At 41.4% G+C, this 19694-nt stretch overlaps 1 protein-coding gene across 1 annotated transcript in view; it reads right to left on the reverse strand.

Moving 5' to 3' along the window:
• Positions 1-6171, reverse strand: part of LOC111971001 (gap junction alpha-8 protein-like) — a 27872-nt gene extending 21701 nt beyond the window's left edge. Inside the window, exons 1-2 of the mRNA XM_023997795.2 lie at positions 6025-6171; positions 4481-5622 (exon numbers count right to left, since the gene is read on the reverse strand). Coding sequence (XP_023853563.1) covers positions 4481-5607 — 1127 coding nt within the window. The 5' untranslated portion in view covers positions 5608-5622; positions 6025-6171. The remainder of the gene's footprint in view (positions 1-4480; positions 5623-6024) is intronic.
• Positions 6172-19694: the final 13523 nt, after the last annotated feature.

A 19694-nucleotide genomic window follows, 5' to 3' on the forward strand; every position in this document is an offset into this window, starting at 1 on the left:
CCCGCTCCCCTCTCCATGCTCGAAGTCGCCGGCGTGTTACTAAACTACCGGTTCACGGGTGGCAACCCATCCTACGCACACCCGACCTCATTTAGGTACACCTGGATTCATCAACCTCCCTGATTACTCCCCTTTATATTGCACTCCGTTGTTATCACCCACCAGGCCATATTTTTATGTTTAGACGCCTTCTTCTTTCCTATTGGTCTATGTTCTCTCCTTTCATTAAGGGTTTTTCACACTTTTCCTTTCAGATCAATTTTTGTGAACCCAGCCGGTGCACAGAAATTCAAAAAATTTTTTTATAATAGTATTTATTTCAGAACATGTATTGCACTTTAACGATGGTCCCTAAACCACCTGAAAACAGCACAATGCCTCCTTCATTTAACTCCTGTTAAAGATACACTATTCAGAAATTCCTCCGCCATTTCATGGTTGCTAAAATTCAAATAGTTCGCCTAATTTCAGTTTGTGACAAAACAAGGAACTATAATGTAGAGAATCATTGTACCATCTAAACCGCTGTGAAATACATTTTCCATAACCAAAAATATTGTATTTCCAGTTGTTTGAAGCTGGTGTACAAAAACCGAAAGTAAAAAACGCAACAAAACGAAACATCTCTCTCATCATCCTAGGACCTCGAGGAGCGAATTGAGAAAATCTAAAGTATATATTTTTTTTACTGTGGTGGAAGTAAACCATCTGGCGCGAGCAATGCGATTTCATTGGGGCAGTTCCCCCTCATAGCAAATAGCTGGCAAAACAATCGAAGCAATGTTCGCATGACCTATGCGCCCACGGAGCTGGCAGCCAGTAACCAGGTTTCCATCCAACCTTTTTATGCCAGTCAAGTACATGTCAGATAAAAAAATGTCATAACAGTCCTGATGGAAACAAAAGATTTGTCAGTAAACTTTCCAAATGTCGGAGACACACAGAGACACTGAGGCTGCATTTACAAAGGTAGCCGAATTCACATTTCTTCCCACTAAGTGGTATTTTGACCAATCCCATCAGACCTTTTCACATCAGATCTTTTTCAGAGCTGTTCTCGATTGGTCAAAAGACCAATTAGTGAGGAGAAAAATCTGAATTGGGCTGCTTGTGTAAATGCAGCCACACACACATGCACACACACACACTGGTAGTAAATGGTAGGAATTCCAATAAAACATAAGATACTGTGCTACTTTAGAGTTTGAAGGCATACTATGCTCTATGCCCAGCCATCATGTTGCTTGCTATGACTACACTACTACAACAATCTAAGCTGATCAAGAGTTTAGTTTTCTGCTGCTGTGATGAGACATATTGTCTTTTCACATGTATAGTAACATGCTTCTCAATAACAAGCTTTTTGTGAGTATATTTGGCCTACAGTAACAACCAAAAATGTGTTGCATTTATCACAGTATTTGACAAGCAAACACTCAGAGTACCATCGAATTGTGAAATGTAAGGGTTTTAGGTCAGGTGAAATGTTTTACACACCGATACAATTGATGAAAGTCATGCCTTTTATACTTGCAATTACAATACCTACTGTGTGTGTGTGTGTGTGTGTGTGTGGTGTGTGTGTGTGTGTGTGGTGTGTGTGTGTGTGTGTGTGTGTGGTGTGTGTGTGTGTGTGTGTGTGTGTAACCCAAGTCTGTATGTGTGATGCAGAAAAGACAAGGAGGCGGCACCTCTTGACCACACCTGACCTTTTATTTGCCTTGTTCCACAGTTTCAAAAATATGATACTTTGCACACAACTATGAGCAAAATAGAACTACAAGTTAGTAAAACGTTTATTTTTTCTTCTAAGACTAAGAATACTTATTTTCATTGTAAAAACGGAATAAAAGAATGACTTTGATACCGCTAGGACACTGAACCCTACGTTGAGGTTTGAAGTCGCACGCCCTCGTCTGTCTCTTGATTATTGGAATGTACACAGCTTAATAAGAAACTAATATTCCTCTGATATTTCCTACTGATATCCCAATATTACTAAGATCTCAATATACCTACTGACATTCAGATGAGCAGGGCAGCAAGGCAGACTACTTTCAGCATGGCTAAATGTTTAAACTGGATACATTACCAATCTCATGAATTCGTTTTGGATTTAATTTTTAAATCTCAGAAGTGAGTGTCTGCCCTGTTCACATTACACACATATCTGAGCTTTGGGCTAAGTTGATAACCGTGCAGCTTGTAGCGTCTTGTCTAGGACAGGGGGTTGAGGGGCCACTGCACTATACTGAGATGGTTTGCGTTTGTTGGTTGAACAAGGCTCAATACTCCCCCCTCCGTGGAAGCATTACTTTCCCAACTATATCAGCACTCAGAAATGTTTGCTTTACCTCCTCTGGCTGGTGATTGTGCTAAACGCCTCTCATTATTTGTTGCAATGTGTTGATGGCGATACTGATTGCTGAATCATTCGGCCTCCGGCGAAATGATAGGACTTAGTCGGAATGAAAGCACCATTGAAATGTTCATCAGAGAGAAATCAGTGTTCGAATCAGTCTTAAAAGGCACATTATCTGGAGCGTGGTGTACTCTGGTCTGGGTCCTGTTCATTTGGGCACACAACGGAACACGTTTTAAAATGYTTTTGCCAAAGCAAACGAAAACAAACCAGTTACAGTACTTCCTTTCTGTTTGTCTGTTTTTGTCCGTTTGGTGCCTAWTCAACACAACCCTGGTGTTTTTCTAAAGTAGGGTGATGGGTAACACATATGCCARACTTTGAGGAAGGAAGATAGGAGGGGGATTCTATTTCTCTAAACTGTATGTTTGAATAACCTAAAATAGAATTGGGATTTATTTCAAATGAACAACAGTAGAGCAGTTCCCAGAGCAACAATGTCTTAACCACTAAACCGTTTTAAATAGCATTTTTTGTAAAATAACGAAAATAGATATAAAAGCGGCAAAACTAACATGGAATCAATTGACGCTCATAAAAACATTACAGACATTCCATTTAGACACACAGTTCAACCTCCAATTTCACAAYATGATGTTTCAACGTCACAATATAGAAAGGCTCAGACAGACTGAAGACAAGTATCAGGAAGTATATCCTTGAGGCACTTACAGTAATAAMTGTTTCYGTAGTTGAAAAGCAAGGTTGATTTTAAGGCCCGTWAATTGTTTCACTTCAGCATTTAGSTTCTGCCACTGTCCAGTTAGCAGAATTAGTGTCAATGGGTTTCTGATATGTAYAGTTTTCATTTGTAGCACAAATCAATCAACTGGATAACSAATACAATTTAAAAGATGACCTCTTCRTCATATATTTGTACATATGAACATCGGTAAAGCAAGATGGCATATTGCCTGACAATATGACTCTTGGTTGATCTGTGTCCACACCTGACCCGACATGATAGACGTTAGTGTGTTGACCACTGTGTAAATGAATTCATTGCGAGGCCCTTAGTCTGACATTTCCTTACAGTTTTGAAATATACATTGCGAACTGAGCACTTTGGCTACACTGCTTATGGTTGTAACATTTCACGAGATGGAATCAAAAAGTCGTTTTCTTTCGAACTTTGTCAAGGAAGGCAACAGGCCTATTATTCACATATTCATGTGAATATGAGTTTGTTATTTTATTCTCTCTTGTTCAACAATACTTTGTGCTGATAGGGCAAGATCTTTATCATCATGGCGGCTGTGTGTAGAGGAAGGGAAGAAAGTATTTGGTCCACAGTGGTTTCCATGGTTCCCATAGTTATCAATAAAATATGTTTATCAAGGTTTTTTGATACATGCTGTGGATTAAAAACGTAAATGCCAAGATTGATGTCAATTTTCATTTAACCAGTGGTCCTTTCTTTTTTAATTTTTTTGATGTTGTTTGCAATTCTATGAGAATGTGATGTTTCCCCTCACAGATAAAAAAAAAAATCAATCTAATTGACATTATACAGCTTTCTACACATACTGTAGGTCTATTAGGCGAAATAAATTACTTGTATACGTTTGAGTAGATGAGGTGAAATGATTGTAATACATACACACACGCTCAAGTGTAACCCTGACAGTACTGCAAACATAACTTSCTCAATAGAAATATAACATTTAACATCAAGCTAAATGGCTAGTCAAAAAATGTAAACATCGGAGGCGTTTTGGTTATAACTCTTGATAGAAAATATGTGAATTAAAAAACAGCACATTTTTGTTAAATAATAACCTCCTCTTGTACGATACAAATCCTGCTGAAAATKACCTTTTTTCTTTYKGTTACCTTTTAAATAGATTGATAAAAACAGTACAAAAAATGCTGTCTTATAAAATACAAGTTTATCTTTCTTTTAAAACTAAAGGCTCCTTGCACATTGCACAGCATTTTAAACTCTTTTTACAGAATAACAAGCTGATGTTAACTTCCCTCACAGCGAGAGTTAAGGCTCTGCTTTGCTCCCATGCTTTTTCACATTGATTTCACTTTCATACTGTCAAATCGTCTGACCTTGCCCTGCTGCTGGCTTTGCTTAAACTGCTGAGTGGTCTGGTGTCTGCTATCGTGTCGGTAGCCTCCACGTCGGGGTCCGCGGGGCCCTCGTCCTCGCCGCTTTCCGGTAGGACCCTCACCTCCGCCCCAGTGGTCTGGACGTAGGAAGGCAAAGACTCGTCGTACACTTTAGAGACGTTCTCACTTTCCGCCTGGTAAGGTACGGGCAGCCTGCCTGCCTCCATGCCCACCTCTGTTAAGGGGAAGAAGTGCGATGYGGGCTTGTCCTCCTCCAGCTGCCGGTAGCCCTTGGCCTTCTGGATGGACGACACGGCCATGGAGTGCAGGCTCTTTTCCTCAGGGGGGCTCTGGCTTTCGCCGTCCTGACCGCCCTGGGTCTGGGGCGCCGGCTTGCTGAACACGAAGCGGATCTTCTTCAGGCCCAGGTGGCTGATCTCCACGAAGTTGAGGAAGAGCGAGACACATGCCACAGCCAACATGAAGATGATGAAGACAGTCTTCTCGGTGGGGCGCGACACGAAGCAGTCCACGGTGTTGGGGCAGGGCCAGCGGCTGCACTGGTACAGCGGCAGGATGCGGAATCCGTACAGGAAGTACTGGCCCACCACGAATCCCACCTCGAATAGCGTCTTGAAGATGATGTGRCAGATGTAGGTCCTCAGCAGGGTGCCCTCCAGCCTGAACTTCTTGCTGCCCTTGGTGCTGGTCTCCTTGGTGGTGCGCACACTGCCCTGGTCAGGCGCTAGCGGCAGCCTCTCCTCACTCAGCTCCTGCTGGCGGTTCAACTCAGCCTCCTCGCGCTCCTTGCGCTTCTCCTCCATGTGGACATAGTGCACRGCGTGGCCCACGTACACCAGCGAGGGTGTAGACACAAAGATGATCTGGAGAACCCACAGACGGATGTGCGAGATGGGGAAAGCCTCGTCGTAGCACACGTTCTCGCAACCAGGCTGCTGGGTGTTGCACACGTAATCCGACTGCTCGTCGCCCCACACAAACTCAGCGGCTGTGCCCAGGATGAGGATCCGGAAGATGAAGAGCACTGTGAGCCACACCCTCCCAATCACCGTCGAGTGTTCATTTACTTCCTCTAATATGTTTCCCAAGAAGCTCCAGTCACCCATGATCAACGATCAGCGCTACATATTGAGGGTTGGAGAAGAGAAAAGCAAGTTATAAATCGATCTGACRACAAAGAAATCMTTGTGTTGCATCCACAACTCTCCTTTGTCRATCCCCATATAWCAATCAAAAATGTTCTTTATAGCTAGCTACATTGCTGCTAGCTAACTACAGCAATGATGAGCCACACTCACTCACTCTTGGTCAAATCCAGAGRGCGCAAACACAAAATCGCTGCATGCCTCTTTGCCTCACCCCAAATGACTAAAACCAACAGTCCAAAWGCACATTTTWGCWACAAACACCATAGCAATAAACACCKTAACTCTCTAAACTCTATATAAATAATCAATCCCAGRATAAATTATTCCAGAAACACGCATATAATATTGGTGAAAGTTAACAAATGGGCAACTTGCCACAGTGAGAGCTCCAGTGTAGTTGTGTTCCCCTTCTCTTGGCACCCAATGGTGTGAAGTGAACTTTTTTCCTCTCTCTTTCCCACCTAAGGCCCCTAGTCCTTGTCGCACCACTGAGCAGAAGTGAATGAATCGAGTCTGATGGTTGGTTTTTAGTTTGCTGCAATATTTAAGCTGGGAGCCAGACAGCCTTTATTCGCCGGGCGACGTGTGGTGACGCAGAAAACAATGGGATCACCCAACACAAATGGGAATGTATGGGACAYCGCAGTTGGGAATGATACCAACTCATGTAGTGTACAATATACATGGTGTGTCCTATTGAATGGTTTTATATTAGGCAGGGGAAGGAGGACAGGCAAGGCACATCCTAAYGAGCCTGCTGCTGACAATAAAGCTGTTTACTGACTTGGTTAGAAAGAGAGATATATCAACTGATGTAGATTGTTTATTGGTGAATTAGACGTTTCATGTTGAATGTACTGTGATCAGCAATAAATAATATACTGTACACTGTTCTAAAATGTGTGTGATTTTTTTGAGAAAGTTTACATTTTGTTGGTATTGATCAACAATGTTGATTGTAAGGTCAGGTCATCCTTGTTTCTGTGGGCGATTGTATAAATGCCTAGGAGTGTATGATCTAACCAAAAAACAGGACTTTGGTTTGCTCATAATCAAAATAAATATTGGTAACACTTTATTTAAAACATCCAGGTATGAAGCTTTTCAAATTTTGTTCTTGGATTTTTCTATGTCAAAAAGGTCAGGCGTTGGTTTGGTCAGCTGTRACCCACAAAAATGTAGAGATGTGRGAAACATATACTATGACAACGATATTCTTCTACCGTCTAAACAGTTTATCTTATGATGTTCCCAGGAAACTGTAAGCAGGCCAAATGTTATAAAGAGACAAAAGACTTAACAATTATTTGCTAATGTTAATTTATTTGCATTTCCACTACATCTGTGTATATGGATGTTCATCAAGATATCGTACACTCAATGGCTAAACGTGTCCCTCAAAGACAACAATTAACTTTACAGCAGCTATTTCAGATGTACAGACATCTCGGTAGAAATTTGCACATTTTCGCCTAAAATGACATACCCAAATCTAACTGCCTGTAGCTCAGGACCTGAAGCAAGGATATGCATATTCTTGATACCATTTGAAAGGAAACACTTTGAMGTTTTTGGAAATGTGAAATGAATGTAGGAGAATATAGCACATTAGATCTGGTAAAAAATAATACAAAGGAAAAACCAAACATTTTTTCTACTTTTTTGTACCATCATTTTTTAAATGCAAGAGAATAATGTAATGTAATAATGTATTATTCCWGCCCAGACGCAATTTAGATTTTGGCCCCTAGGTGGCAGCAGTGTATGTGCAAAGTTTTAGACTGATCCAAYGAACCATTGCATTTCAGTTCCACATTTTGAATCAAGACTGCCCAAATGTGCCTAATTGGTTTATTAATAACTTTTCAAGTTCATAACTGTGCACTCTCCTCAAGCAATAGCAGGTTTATTTCACTGTAATAGCTACTGTAAATTGGACAGTGCAGTTGATTAACAAGAATTTCTGCCACTATCCGATATGTCTATGTCCTGGGAAATGTTCTTGTTACTTACAACCTCATGATAATCGTATTAGCCTACGTTAGCTCAACCGTCCCGGCGGGACCCACCGATCTGTAGAGTGTTAACCTAACAGACCATGGTTTGTTATCCAAATACAGTTACTATGTAATGTAGTAAAATGGCATCAGAGCTGGAAAGCGCTAAATTACCTATTTCCGTTGTTACCATGTTATTGCAAAGTATTCTGCGCCATAGAATGCTCCGATATTTCTGTATTGCTATTATTGTATTTGTCTATGAATTCTTTTTATTGCATCTTTATTTTATTTGTATATTTAGCTTGGCCCCAGTGTTAAATTTTTACATTTACATTTAAGTCATTTAGCAGACGCTCTTATCCAGAGCGACTTACAAAGTGGTGCATTCACCTTATGACATCCAGTGGAAACAACCACTTTACAATAGTGCATCTATCATTTTAGCTGTTTAAGGGGGGGGGGGGGTCAGAAGGATTACTTTAATCCTATCCTAGGTATTCCTTGAAGAGGTGGGTTTCAGGTGTCTCCGGAAGGTGGGATTGACTCCCTGTCTGGCTCGGTGAGGGAGTTTGTTCCACCATTGGGGTGCCAGAGCACCCCAATGGGTGTACACAAACTACCACATTATCTGATGTTATTGTCTGCAATGTTTAGTCGTACTCAAACAAAAATAAGACATAAGATTGTACATGTGGGCTACCTAATGTGTTAGATATGGGGTTAACACTTTGGTGTACAGGGGTGTAATGCATATGAGTGCATCATTATGCATAAGCCTTGTAATAAGTACCTTTGAACTGCTTATGATGTGTTAGTATCGTCTTATAATGTAACCGGAGCTAATATCGGTCATTTTGAGAACAGTTGAAAAATTGACACATAGAAAATGTATCATATTATTAATTGATATAATATTATAACAATAATAACACATACCTCCATGGCTTAACTATCGGGGGTTGAGCTAACGTTGCGCTAATGTGATAGCATGGACAGTTGTAAGTAACAGCAAACTTTCCTGGGACATAGACATGTCTTATATGTGCAGAAAGCTTAAATGGTTGTTAATCTAACTGCACTGTCCAATTTACAGTAGCTATTACAGTGAAAAAAGACCATGCTATTGTTTGAGGAGAGTGCACAACAACAAAAAAACGTTTACTGTTTGATACATTGACCTCCGAAGGTCAATAATATACTTGCATTCAGTAATGTTGCTCTGATTTGTCATCCTGGGGGTTCCAGAGATAAAATATAGCGTAGTTTATTTGATACAAAATCAATTTTTCAATTCAAATGTAGGAACTGGGTTCTACAGTTTGAAACCCTGCTGTCTCTGGCTCCACACCCACCCCGCCCGGCCATCTCTAGATGTGTGAAAGTTAGTGTATAACTAATGATCCATCTGTATGACATTCCTGGGAGTGTGTTAAAATAAATTTTGTATTACCATTATTATTTTTGTATGTTCTCTATAGTTATGTACTTGAAAATGTATCAATTGACCAATCTGAAACTTTGCACACACACTGCTGCCATCTAGTGGCTAAAATCTAAATGCCGCCTAAACTGCAATATTATATGATGGCCTTTCTCCTGCATTCAAAGATAATGGAGAAAAAAAAGGAAAACACATGTTTTTTTGTTTGTATTATCGTTTACCAGATCTAATGTGTTAAATTCTCCTTCATTAACTCACATTTAAAAAACTTCAAAGTGTTTCCTTTCAAATGCTATAAAGAATTGCATATCCTTGCTTCAGGGCCTGAGTACAGACAGTTATATTTGGTATGTCATTTTAGGCAAAAAAAATTAAAAAACAAAAAAAAAAAAATAAGGGTGTTACTAAAGTTGTACTTAAAACCGGTTTCAACAGGCGTGGCCTCAGGTCATAAATCACAAAACCACATCCTCTCTGCTGATTCTATTGGATCCACAACAGGACGTACTTTTTCATCCACATGAGAAAGCAATCTGCAGATGATACCTTCTGTCTCTCTTGGCTGAAGTGCGACAGTGGGCCCTCGGTATATGAGGGGCTTGCTGATGACCCGACTTGTTTTTAAGTAGAATACTGCATATTTTCTTTGCCACAGCTGTAAGTATCAGTTCCATGGATTGCAATATGCCCCCACAAAAAGTTCCATCATCCCTCTAGATAGGAAGTTATCATTCCAAAAACGCTATATATCAGAAATGTTTGTCTGTCACTATATAATCATGGCATGGGGTTGTTCAATGATAAACATGTACAGTATAGGTTTACAATATATCACATGATGGTTTCATTTCAGATTGACAAATAATSATGTTTTTTTTGCAAAATGCTATATATCCGCCCCTCAGAGAAATAAGTAGTACTGCTAGGTTTTACACAGTCAAATGTAACAAWTAACRAAACTATTTTATAAAGAACTGCACAAATGATACATTTGTGACATCAATATAAAACATTATAATAATAATATTATTCAATACAGTAATACRAGATCTGTATGTAAAACATTTCCATTTGACATTTTGTAATTTAGCAGATGCTCTTATCCAGAGCAACTTACAGTAAATGCATTCCTCTTGAAAAAGCTTGGTGAGACAACCACATATCACAGACAAATATACAGGATATGAATATTCCATTCCAGCTAAACTATTTATATACTGTATAGCGTTTTGCAAAAAAAMCACATTTTCATGCACATCTAAAATAYATATATTTTAAATCTAAGAATTTGTCATATTTTACATCCACATGAAGGTACCCATAAGCAATAATTTCWAMWAAAAAAAAAMCASAAATGTAAAAAATTGGTGCGTTTTGGAAATAAGCTCTTCATTATATCCCATTTTATCTGAAGTGTTTGATGACTGGAGGTGGAAAGCATGGGTTAGAGTCTTYGAGTGACTATATAACTGGTCCAACTATATGATATTACAGAAGAAAAAGTATAATGCTGTATTTCAAAACATATCWAGTCTAAATGTATTTCGGTGAGAAAAATCGGTTGTGCGAGAACACAGGACAGCCAGCAGTAGTGATGCCCTTCAGCACATTGAGGCTGGGGTCATGGAGGTCATAGCACTAGACTGAGGGAAGAGTCAGACCAGACAGTAGTGGGTCAAGGATGCCTGCTAGTTCTGACCGTGTAGTTTGGTTAATGTTTCATCTCAGGAACAAAATGAAGCTGCCATTTTTTTTTTTACAGCTTTTACATTGTTGTCCCTACATCTTGTGCATCAATAAYCAGTTTTCCGCTTACTTTCCCTAAAGTGAATTTGAAAGGGTATCCAGGTACAGAGACACATGTAGGCTAACGGGGCTAGTTCTCCGCGCTGTACTTGTCTGTTAATGGCACTACTTGTTGATATTGCCAGTGCTAACGACCTAAGCCGAATTCAGGGCTGTGAATGGCGCAGGGATTTTGCACAAAAGCATGATGTCATGATGGGGCATGCGGGCTCTATTGAGCAAGGGCGCTGAGGCGTGAGCCCAGATTGTGCCAATGAAGCACCTACTCGTCGCTAAGCGGAGGACTATCCCGCCAACAAAGTTATCTTACGCTTATCTGCCTACACGCCGTCGCGCCACACGTTTCCTGCTCTTGGGGTTGCGATTTAGCTGACGATCCCAGAATGATGCGATGATTTGGGATCGAGAGGATGCAAGGCATTAGGGGAAATGAAGGCCAGAGGGGACTCTYACGCTAGCATGTAGTAGTCATTTKKAGGGGAAGCATGCTAGTGCGAGTGGGTCTGGCTTTCATTGCACCCTTTATGGAAATAGGACAGAGCAGCCATTTAAACAGGCATAACAACGCAGACTAGTGTCTCTCTCTTAGGATATCSCACCTGCATGAATTTATTTAGCAGTACCCAATACCCAAAGCACTGAGGTTATTTCTTAGAGCTATTTCTTGCACTGTGATAATATGGCTATATGTATTCTTCTTGATCTTTGGGTGCTGCACAGTGGGTCTCTCTGTCTGTCAGTTATGAAGTCCAGTCTCCACATTGATTCCCCTCATCCGTTTTCGTGTCATAATCCCATTAATCTCTATTCCAGGATCAGTCTTTTGATGACACCCAGGCGGACGCTCTCTTCTCTCTTCATACCAGAGATACCAACCACAATAAGAAGGATTTGGCCGATTCAGCTCACTTACACTGGTGTGTGGGGGCATAGGGAATGGATGGAGCGAATGGATGGAGGATGGTCCCTCTTTGCTGCCTTCCAGTGGAAACGATGTTTTAGTTGGAGTGGGACAAAGCCAGGGCAGCAATGATGCATTGCATGTATAATAAACTGTTATCTCACCCTCTCAACCAAACTTTAATTTGGGTATTTTTTTTGTTGTGTTTGTTGTGTTGATGTTAGTTGATGTCATGGAATGCAGTGAAACTAAAATGTGCACATAGACAGTACCAGTCAAAAGTTTGGACCACCCTACATTCCAAGATTTTTACTATTTTTCACATATGTAGAATAATACTGAAGACATCAAAACTATGAAATAACACATATGGAATCATGTAGTAACCAAAAAAGTGTTAAACAAATCAAATATATTTTAGATTTCAGATTCTTCAAAGTAGCCACCCTTTGTCTTGATGACAGCTTCGTACACGCTTGGCATCTCTCAACCAGCTTCATGAGGTAGTCACCTGAATTAATTTCAATTAAACAGGTGTGCCTTGTTAAAAGTTCATCTTTGGAATTTATTTTCTTCTTAATATATTTGAGCCAATCATTGTGTTGTGACAAGGTAGGGGTGGTATAGAGAAGATATCCTATTTGGTAAAAGACCACAGTCCATATTATATCAAGAACAGCTCAAATAAGCAAAGAGAAACGACAGTCCATCATTACTTTAAGACATGAAGGTCAGTCAATCTGAAATTTCAAGATCTTTGAACAATTCTTCAAGTGCAGTCGCAAAAACCATTAACTTCTTATGGCTGCAGGGGCAGTATTGAGTAGCTGGATGAAAGGTGCACAGGGTGCCAGAGTAAACGGCCTGCTCCTCAGTCATAGTTGCTAATATATGCATATTATTAGTATTGGATAGAAAACACTCTGAAGTTTCTAAAACTGTTTGAATTATGTCTGTGAGTATAACAGAACTCATATATGAGAAAAGATTCAAACAGGAAGTGGAAATTCTGAGGTGGTGGATTTTCAACCAAGCTCCCATTAAAATCCCAGCGAGATATGGATGAGTTTTCACTTCCTACGGCTTCCACTAGATGTCAACAGTCTGTAGAACTTTGTCTGATGACTCTACTGTGAGGGGGCCGGATGAGAGAGAATTAGTCACCACTGCCATGAGGTGACCATGCTTTCACCATGCGCGTTCACCATGCGCGTTCATGGCGTTTCACATAAGAGGGAGCTCGTTCCATCGCTCATCTGAAGTCAATGTAATTCTCCGGTTGGAACGTTATTCAAGATTTATGTTACAAACATTCTAAAGATTGATTCACATACATCGTTTGACATGTTTCTACTGACTGTTACGGAACTTTTGGACATTTCGTCAGGTTTTAGTGAACGCGCTTTGTGACTTTGGATTTTTAGCAAACCGCTAACCAAAGTAGCTAATTGGACATAAATGGTGGACATTATCGAACAAATCAAGCATTTATTGTGGACCTGGGATTCCTGGAGTGCATTCTGATGAAGATTCACAAGGTAAGGGAATATTTATCATGTAATTTCCGGTTTCTGTTGACTCCAACATGGCGGCTAATTTGACTATAGTTCTGAGCGCCGTCTCAGATTATTGCATGGTTTGCTTTGCCGTAAAGTTTTTTTTTAAATCTGACACAGCGGTTGCATTAAGGAGAGGTATATCTATAATTCTATGTGTATATGTATGTGTGTTCCATGTGTATTATCATCTACATTTATGATGAGTATTTCTGTTGAATAGATGTGGCTATGCAAAATCACTGGATGTTTTTGGAACTAGTGAACGTAACACGCCAATGTAAACTCAGCTTTTTTTTATATAAATATGAACTTTATCAAACAAAACATACATGATTCGTGTAACATGAAGTCCTATGAGTGTCATCTGATGAAGATCATCAAAGGTTAGTGATTAATTTTATCTCTATGTGCTTTTTGTGACTGCTATTTTGGCTGGAAAAATGGCTGTGCTTATTCTTGGCTTGGTGGTGACCTAACATAATCGTTTGTGGTGCTTTCGCTGAAAAGCATATTTGAAATCGACACTTGGGGTGGGAATTGACAACAAGATTACCTTTAAAATGGTATAAGACACATGTATGTCTGAGGAATTTTAATTATGAGATTTCTGTTGTTTTGAATTTGGCGCCCTGCACTTTCACTGGCTGTTGTCATATCATCCCGTTACCGGGTTTGCAGCCATAAGAAGTTAAGCGCTATGATGAAACTGGCTCTCATGAGGACTGCCACAGGAAAGGATGACCCAGAGTTACCTCTGCTGCAGAGGATAAGTTCATTAGAGTTACCAGCATCAGAAATTGCAGCCCAAATAAATGATTCACAGAGTTCAAGTAACAGACACATTTCAACATCAACTGTTCAGAGGAGACTGCGAGAATCAGGCCTTTCTGGTCGAATTGCTGCAAAGAAACCACTACTAAAGGACATCAATAATAAGAAGAGACTTGCTTGGGCCAAGAAACACGAGCAATTAGACCAGTGGGAATCTGTCCTTAGGTCTGAGGAGTCCAAATTTGAGATTTATTGTTCCAACCACTTTGTCTTTGTGAGACGCAGAGTAGGTGAACGGATGATCTCTGCAGGTGTGGTACCCACCGTGAAGCATGGAGGAGGAGGTGTGATGGTGTGGGGGTGCTTTGCCCGTGACACTGTCGGTGATATATTTTGAATTCAAGGCACACTTAACCAGCATGGCTACCACATCATTCTGCAGCAATATGCCATCTCATCTGGTTTGCACTTAGTGGGACTATCATTTGTTTTTCAACACGACAATGACCCAACACACCTCCAGGCTATTTGACCAAGAAGGAGAGTGATGGAGTGCTGCATCAGATGACCTGGCCTCCACAATCACCGGACCTCAATCCAATTGAGATGGTTTGGAATGAGTTGGACCGCAGAGTGAAGGAAAAGCTGCCAACAAGTTCTCAGCATACGTGGGAACTCCTTCAAGACTGTTGGAAAAGTATTCCAGGTGAAGCTGGTTGAGAGAATGCCAAGGGTGTGCAAAGTGGTCATCAAGGCCAAGGGTGGCTACTTTGAATAATCTCAAATATAAAATATGTTCTCATTTGTTTACCACTTTTTTAGTTACTACATGATTCCATATGTGTTATTTCATAGTTTTGATGTCTTCACTCTTATTCTACAATGTAGAAAATAGTCTAAATAAATAAAAACCCTTGAATGAGTAGGTGTGTCCAAACTTTTGACACTTCTCCTCTGAACAGTTGATGTTGAGATGTGTCTGTTAATTGAACTCTCTGAAGCATTTATTTGGGCTGCAATCTGAGGTGCAGTTAAGTCTAATAAACATATCCTCTGCAGTAGAGGTAACTCTGTGTCTTCCTTAAAATAAAGAAAAACCCTGAAATGAGTATGTCAAATCAAATCAAATGTTAATGGTCACAATCACGTGATTAGCAGATGTTATTGCGGGTGTGTCAAAATGCTTGTGCTTCTAGCTCCGACAGTGCAGTAATATCTAACAGGTAATACCTAACAAATTACACAACATATACCCATTACACACAAATCTAAGTAGGAATGAATTAAGACTATATACATATGGACGAGCAATGTCAGAGTGGACCGGACTAAGATACAGTAGAATAGTATAGAAAAACAGTATATACATATGAGATGAGTAATGCAAGGTATGTAAGCATTATTAATTAAGTGAATGAGATACCGTAGAATAGTCTACAAAACAGTATATACACATGAGATGAGTAATGCCAGATATGTAAACATTAAGTGACCAAGATACCGTAGAATAGTATAGAATACAGTATATACATATGAGATGAGTAATACAAGATATGTAAACATTATTAAGTGACTAAGATACCGTAGAATAGTATAGAATACAGTACATACATATGAGATGAGTAATGCCAGATATGCAAACATTATTAAAGTGACTAGTGTTCCATTCCTCTTAAGTATCCGCCCCTTTTTTCCCCATTTTCGCCTAAAATGACATACCCAAATCTAACTGCCTGTAGCTCAGGCCCTGAAGCAAGGACATGCATATTCTTGGTACCATTTGAAAGGAAACACTTTGAAGGTTATGGAAATGTGAAAGGAATGTAGGAGAATATAACACAATAGATCTGGTAAAAGATAATACAGAGAAATAACCAACCATTCTTTAGTTTTTCTTTTGTACCATCATTTTTGAAATGCAAGAGAAAGGCCATAATCTGTTATTCCAGCCCAGGTGCAATTAAAATTTTGGCCACTAGATGGCAGCAGTGTACGTGCAAAGTTTTTAGACTGATCCAATGAACCATTGCATTTCCGTTCCACATTTTGTATCAAGACTGCCCAAATGTGCCTAATTGGTTTATAATAACTTTTCAAGTTCATAACTGTGCACTCTCCTCAAGCAATAGCATGGTATTATTTCACTGTAATAGCTACTGAAATTGGACAGTGCAGTTAGATTAACAATAATTTAGCTTTCTGCCAATATCAGATATGTCATGTCCTGGGAAATGTTCTTGTTACTTACAACCTCATGATAATCGCATTAGCCTACATTAGCTCAACCGTCCCGTGGAAGGGACACCAACCCGAAGAAGTTTTAAAGTGGCCAGTGATTCCTAGTCTATGCCTATAGGCACCTTCTGGATGATAGCGGGGTGAACAGGCAGTGGCTCGGATGGTTGATGTCCTTGATAATCTTTTGACCTTCCTGTGACATTGGGTGCTATAGATGTCCTGGATGGCGAGTAGTTGCCCCCGGTAATGCGTTGGGCAGACCACCCTCTGGAGAGCTTTGCGGTTGCAGGCGGTGCAGTTGCCATACCAGGCAGTAATACAGCCTGACAGGATGCTTTCCATTGTGCATCAGTAAAAAATTGGGTTTTAGGGGGTTTAGAGGGTTTTAGGTGACAAGCCAAATTATCTTTGTGGGTGGTCCATTTCAGTTTGTCAGTGATGTGTATGCCGAGGAACTTGAAGCATTCCACCTTCTCCACTGCGTTCCCGTTGATGCAGATAGGGGGGTGTTTCCTGAAGTCCACAAWCATCTCCTTTGTTTTGTTGRCATTGAGTGAGAGGTTGTTTTCCAGGCACCACACTCCCAGAACCCTCACCTCCTCCCTGTAGGCTGTCTCGTCATCGTTGGTAATCAAGCCTACTACTGTTGTGTTGTCTGCAAACTTGATGATTGAGTTGGAGGCGTGCTTGRCCACGYAGTCATGGGTGAACAGGGAGTACAGGAGGGGGCTGAGCACGCACCCTTGTGGGGCCCCAGTGTTGAGGATCAGCGAAGAGGAGGTGATGTTTCCTACCTTCTGGGGGCGACCCACCAGGAAGTCCAGGACCCAGTTGCACAGGGCGGGGTTCAGACCCAGGGCCTCGAGTAGGTGTCCAAACTTTTGACCGGTACTGTATATACTGTCGTTTTTGTTTTTAAGCAAAGTGAAGTTATCTTGCTTGATTTGAATGAAATTGAGCTTCATTGTACTGTGTAAGTCAAAATATTATTAATGTGTCTAATAATTGTGGTATCACAGCATTTGACACTAGTTAAAGGCACATTCCTTAATTAAAAAACAACAAAACAGAAACCCCACACAGGGATGGCCCTGGAGAAATATGGCCCTGGAGAAATATGACCACTCTCAAAATCACAGATGTCACAAATGCCAGCATTCCTGTACATCACAATAGACGGCTACACCTTATCCCTGTTCTATAGTCACCAATGATCTCACCCCTAATCATGCTTCCAAACAACCAGTGTTGGCTATAGATCCCACCCTGTTGGACACAGCCATAACCACACACGCACGCACGCACAGACACAGACACAGACACAGACACAGACACACTTACTTAATGGACAAGGGACAAGGCCATAGAAGAGAGGGGAAAGAGCTGATTGATTGTTCCCTCCATTTTGAGCAGAAGTGAATCCAGAGCTTCCTCTGTGACTGTGTGGGGCTGAAGGGCCAGTGGGAGGAAAGATAGGCTCATRGCTCATACAATGGAGGAAAGAGAAAGAGTGGAACTGGTGCTGTAGTCACAGTGGAGAGAAAGAGAAAGCGGTGGAGAGTAAGAAATTGTGTGTTTAGCAATGAGAAAGACAAGAAAAGATAAATACATGAAAGAAGGAAGTAGAGATGATGAAAGAAAGGGTGAAGAAAGAGAGAGAGTTAAAGGAGTATCAGAACTCAGCGCTTTTGTTCCACCCAAAGCATCCAGTCAGATAYGAGTTCACCCCCAAGATCCTGTTGCCAGCTGCTACAACACAATGTTATCAGCATGTGCGCACGCAAKGGCCATTCCGTTCTGTTTGGACACACACACATACACACACGCGCACACACACGCTTAATCGTTCTCTCAGGCGTACACACACAAACACACCATCTCTCATGATCAGGATTCTATCAGTCAATATTACGTTAGACAGCACGCTATGCTGTTTCATCTGTCTTTGTTGTCTCCACCCCCCTCCAGGTGTCCCCATTCTCTCCATTATCCCCTGTGTATTTATACCTGTGTTCTCTGTTTGTCTATTGCCAGTTTTGTTTGTTCTTCAAGCCTACAGCGTTTTTTCCTCTGTTCCTGTCTCTTGATTGTTCCTGTTTTCTAGTTTTCCTGTTTTACCTTTTCTGCCTGCCTGACCTGCCTGCCGTCCTGTACCTTCCCCACTTTCTATGTTACTGACTCTCTGCCTCCCTGACCCTGCCTGCCTGCCGTCCTGTACCTTTGTCCAACCTATCTGGATACTTGACCCTGCTTTCTCTTACCTGTATTTTGCCTGCCCCTGTTGATTAATAACTGTTCTTAATTCGACGTTGTCTGTATCTGCTTTTACCTTGAAACGTGATAGTACGAACTATCCATGACTGATCCAGCAGACACGCCAACGCCATCTCCTCCCAAGGAGTCACCATCGGTACACGAGGAATTCTGCTGCGGGAAACCAGTCTAAATCTCTTTGAGTTCTCATTGACTCTGGGCCGAAGCAAGCTTTTGGACGCAACCCTCCGGCTGTGAACATCCAACTCAGCCCCCTCCATTCCCAGGATGTTAGACGCTGGTGGACGCTCTATAGGCCGGTCACTCATAATACCACTCCCATCAACCTACGTGTCAGGAATCACAGCGAGACTATTCATTTTATGCTCATCAAGTCTCCTCAGATTCCATGTTTTTGATTCTCCTGACTCCAGCACACATCCCCTCATCAACTGTTCACGGGTACATCATGGGCTGGAGTCCGTTCTGCACACCCATTGCTGAAGTCAGCGCAACCTGCCCCGGACGTCTTTCTGGGGCTCGGAAGTGCCCCGGACCTCTCGCCATCCCCGGAGTACCGAGACTCCGGGAGTTGTTCAGCAAGGCCCGGGCCACTTTGCTTCCGCCCACCAACCCTATGACTGTTGATTGACCTTCTCCCTAACACCACGCCGCCCGGTCAGGACCGACCAACTATGAACCTACATCTACTCCCTACTTCTGTATTTATCCGTCCTCTTCCTCTCCCACCGGGCAAGGTTCTTCTTTATGGAGAAAAAGGACAAGACCCTGCACCCGTGCATGACTACTGGGGACTCAATGGTTTAGGAACCGTTACCACTACACTATTTCCTCAGCCTTCGAGCCTCCAGGGGCCACGTGTTTTCCAAGCTGATCTACAGAACGCCTACCACCTGGTGCGGATACAGAGGGGACGAGTGGAAGACCGGCTTCAACACGGCCACGGGCCACTACGAGGTATCTGGTCATGCCTTTTGGCCTCAAACAACGCCCCTGCTGTGGTTCCAAGGCTCTGGTAAATGGATTCCTCCGCAACATATTGAACCGGGTTCGTC

Source organism: Salvelinus sp. IW2-2015, linkage group LG12, assembly GCF_002910315.2.
Source record: "Salvelinus sp. IW2-2015 linkage group LG12, ASM291031v2, whole genome shotgun sequence".
Lineage (NCBI taxonomy): Eukaryota > Metazoa > Chordata > Actinopteri > Salmoniformes > Salmonidae > Salvelinus > Salvelinus sp. IW2-2015.